This window comes from Salmo salar, chromosome 14 (genome assembly GCF_965601325.2).
Source record: "Salmo salar chromosome 14, fSalSal1, whole genome shotgun sequence".
In the NCBI taxonomy this organism is placed as follows: Eukaryota; Metazoa; Chordata; class Actinopteri; order Salmoniformes; family Salmonidae; genus Salmo; species Salmo salar.
Window position 1 is genome coordinate 31,974,890 of NC_138304.1, and position 4,230 is coordinate 31,979,119.

Genomic DNA, 4,230 nt, shown 5'->3' on the forward strand with positions numbered 1-4,230 from the left:
CTGTATAGAGAATAGATAAGTACAATAAAACGGGTCTTATTAAGCGTGTTAGATACATTCAACTTGATACAATCTGTTTGAATTTAGTTAGACGTCTGAGCTAATAGATAAGAGGCTTTCCCATGCAACAAAACTAACGGTAGGCCTATATATTTTCTCTTGTCTAAGCTACATTATAATGCCATTATTCCGTTAGTAGTCACACCTTTTGACCACAAGAATGACACATGTTAGCTGTTTGACCACCCCATTTGGTTCCTCTATTTAATCTGCTTCTCACTTAGAGCAAACTTTCGCACCTTGACTCTTTCTTTGGCCAAACCCAGCTTTAATTCTGTCGTAATGAGATCTCACATACCGCCCACTGCACGGGATGAGGAGCACTCCGTGGAGCTTTGATCCGACCGCGCGTGTTGATTGAGACTTTTTACTAACAGACTGCCTTAATAAAGCTTGGTATTAGGACACTAAAGTGCAGGAAGCAAACACTTGGGGTTATTGCCGCCTCCTAACGCGTATGTATTGCTTATTTGAAAACAGATGTGCGGCAAGAGAAGCTTGTAATTGAGTGATTCACCCAAACTGAGGTGATAGAGGACTTTTTGTTGTCCAATTATTTCAGAATGAATAGCAACATGTAAGCACATTCTGAATGAAAACTATTTTTAAACTTCATTGTAATAGTATATTGATGAATGTGCCAATTAAGGTCACACGATCACCAACAGTCTTAATCTAAATGTAGGCATATATGGCTACGTTTACAAAGGCAGCCCAATTCTGATCTTTTCTCCCCACTAATTGGTCTTTTGATCAATCACATCAGAACTTTTCACATCAGATCTTTTTCAGAGCTGATTGGTCAAAAGACCAATTACTGGAAGAAAAAAAACAGTCATAATTCCGGTGCCTACACAGGCAGTCCAATTCTGATCATTGTTTTGGGACTGCCTGTGTAAATGCAGCCAGCCTATTAGGCCTACCAAACAATAGTTTCATCATTTACAAAATACGTTGGTATTCATTATTTATCATTCCACCTGTTGGTTTCCCTAATGTGTTTGCCCATGTTTGGAAATATTCTTCAGTAACACATTTTGTCCATAATCTGATTGTGTACGTGAGCAGGCAGCGCGCTCACGCCTGGAGTCTTGTGTCTTTGGCTGGAAGGGACTGGGAGTTACCAACACCTCCTCTCTTTTTCTAAAGTCGTGTGTGTGGCCAGGAGATCCATTGCTGCTCACTCTGTACTACCTGACCTCCAATTGGGCGCCTCGAATTCTTTTTGGGAGGAGCTTTACTCGCAGCAAAAAGGGGGAAAGAAGTTAACTCTGCAAAAGTCTTCTGTAGTGACGGATGCCCAAAGTTCAGAAGTTTTTCCATGTGCGCCTCAGCACACAGAGATGGAAACCGCTTATACCTATTAAGACACGGTTCCTGATATTATCATTTTTCAAGTGACAGGACAGGAACTCCTGCGTTGAGCACCTCAGCTTTTCAGAAGGAAAAAGTGGAGCTCTACCGCTAATACATTGGGAAGTTCGTTTTACGCAGGAGCGTAGTTGAACTGTGGGTAGAAGAAGACATGCAGGCGCGCTACTCCGTCTCGAGCCCCAACTCTCTGGGCGTCGTGCCTTACATTAGTAGCGACCAAAGCTACTACCGGGCCGCTACCGGTGGAGGATACACCGGGATGCCGGCCCCTATGAGTATGTACTCTCACGCGGCCCACGACCAGTACCCGGCCAGTATGGCGCGAGCCTATGGACCATATACCCCGCAGCCCCAGCCGAAAGATATGGTGAAACCGCCGTACAGTTACATTGCGCTTATTACTATGGCTATCCAGAACTCGCCTGACAAGAAGGTGACCCTGAACGGGATTTATCAGTTTATCATGGAGAGGTTCCCGTTCTACCGAGACAACAAGCAGGGCTGGCAGAACAGCATCAGGCACAACCTCTCTCTCAACGAGTGTTTTGTCAAAGTTCCCCGTGATGACAAAAAGCCTGGCAAGGGGAGCTACTGGACCCTGGACCCGGACTCATACAACATGTTCGAGAACGGCAGCTTCTTGAGGAGGAGGCGACGGTTCAAGAAGAAAGACGCAATGAAAGACAAGGATGACCGGGGTGCTAAGGAGACGCCGTCTAGACAGGGCCGGGACAAGGAGCAGCCAATGCAGGGCTCCCAGCCAGTCAGGATTCAGGATATTAAGACCGAGAACGGGAACGCTACACCCCCACAGACCGCCTCGCCCTCCCTGAGCACCGTGCCCAAAGTCGAGAGCCCCGGCAGCAGCAGCAGCATGTCCAGTGGTGGCAGCCCCCACAGCATCCCGTCCAACAGGTCCATTGGCATGGAGAGTTCCGAGCAGCAGCAGCAGCAGCAGCACCACCACCACAGCCAGGCCCAGGCACAGGGATTCAGTGTGGACAACATCATGACTTCGCTCCGGGGGTCCCCACAGGGTGCCACAGAGCTTGCCCCATCCCTCGTCGCCTCATCCAGGACAGGTATAACACCGTCTTTGTCCCTAAGTTATTCACCGAACCAGACGTCAGTCTATAGCTCACCCTGTAACCAAAACTCTATCTCCACTACCTCGAATGCGTCCTACCATTGTAATATGCAAGCAATGAGTTTATACGCTGGGGATAGATCTAGCCACCTAGTTCCGACTACCACCGTGGATGAAACGTTGCCAGATTACTCCATCACTACCACCTCCTCCCCTCTGGCCCACGGCAATCTAAACTCTGCGCAGGAGGGCCACCATCCCCACCAAGGGCGTCTCCCCTCATGGTACCTCAACCAGGCCGGGGACCTGGGCCACCTCGGGGCGACCTACCCCACCCAGCAGCAGAACTTCCACTCCGTGCGCGAGATGTTCGAATCTCAAAGAATTGGCTTGAATAATTCTCCAGTGAACGGGAATAACAGCTGTCAAATGTCCTTTCCCTCTAGCCAAGCCATCTACCGCACTCCGGGAGCTTTCGTATATGACTGTAGCAAGTTCTGACCAAACTTTACTGTATTGATCTTTTTCATAAAAATAACTTGAGTCGTTTCACACACTACCTGCCCCTAACGATGGACTAAAACGAACAGAAAAGGACAGAAACAAAGACATGATCTTGGTTTGTAAAGAACAGTGTTACTGCAAATAACACGTAAGTCTCTTCTTGCTTTTGTGAAATGTTTAAAAAAAAAATATGCTAAAGATATGCCAGTCTTTCATGGACATACTATAACGTGTAAATTGCATATAGTAATTTATTTCTAAACTGTAGCCGGATATTATGGACCAAACACCAAAAAGTGTTTCTAAATTGAATTGCCTTAATTGTCCGAATATGTTCCATTATAAAAAGCGGAACTTGTATACTGTCCTACTCTTTCAAAGTTTCTCCTTTGTTGAAAAGTATTCTGAAGGAATTTCATTGTTTGTTTAATAAATTGACATTTTATTTGAGTTAAAGCTACGCTTGATTTGTTATAGACTATGACATTCTCAACACTGAAAATGGTGTAGGCTATGGTCTAATGTCCTTGCTTATTTTTCAATGTAGGATGCAAGCAAATAATAATGTAAACACGTATTTAATCTTTAAATCGATGGTGTGTTTGGGCTACTGTTTGGGAACCAATTATGGATCAAGGATTTAACTGCATATGAGTTTAGTTGATAGTTTTCGGGATTTTAACCAGACCTTATGTATATGTCCTTCAGGCTTTAGGCTTTATAGGCCATACTGCACCCTGATTCAAAAGTATCGACGTGGGATCAGTGGCAGTGATTGATAAATCTTAAATCAGTATTTTTTCAAAGACAGGTTAGATTACCATCCTCACTGTAAATGTTCACAGAAAAAAATATAATTCTAATCATGGAGTTGGGTCGGTTCGTTTAGGCTAGGACAATGGCCAGACGAGTCCCAATCTCCTAAATAATTATAGTCTGAAAAATAAGTGTTGCCTGATAACAAAATCTAATTCGAGTTGAATAATAAATAATTGCCTACATTATCATGGAATGTTTCTAGATTAGGAATACATGTATTTATGTATTTTCAAAAGGTTGAATTTTAATGCAACTCGCTGTAGTCAGTTGTGATTGAATAGTACGTGCTGTTCTCCAAGAGGTCAACTGCATATAGCCTACAAACAGATTGACCGTATGTGTTTTGATGACTTGAAGTAGCAGCGCATCTAGATGATTGTTTTACT

At 44.3% G+C, this 4,230-nt stretch overlaps 1 protein-coding gene across 1 annotated transcript; it reads left to right on the plus strand.

Moving 5' to 3' along the window:
* Positions 1–1,359: 1,359 nt before the first annotated feature.
* Positions 1,360–3,485, plus strand: foxc1a (forkhead box C1a). Its single transcript, NM_001140231.1, has one exon. The coding sequence runs from the start codon at positions 1,586–1,588 to the stop codon at positions 3,020–3,022; it is 1,437 nt and encodes a 478-aa protein (NP_001133703.1). The 5' UTR covers positions 1,360–1,585; the 3' UTR covers positions 3,023–3,485.
* The last annotated feature ends 745 nt before the right edge of the window (positions 3,486–4,230 follow it).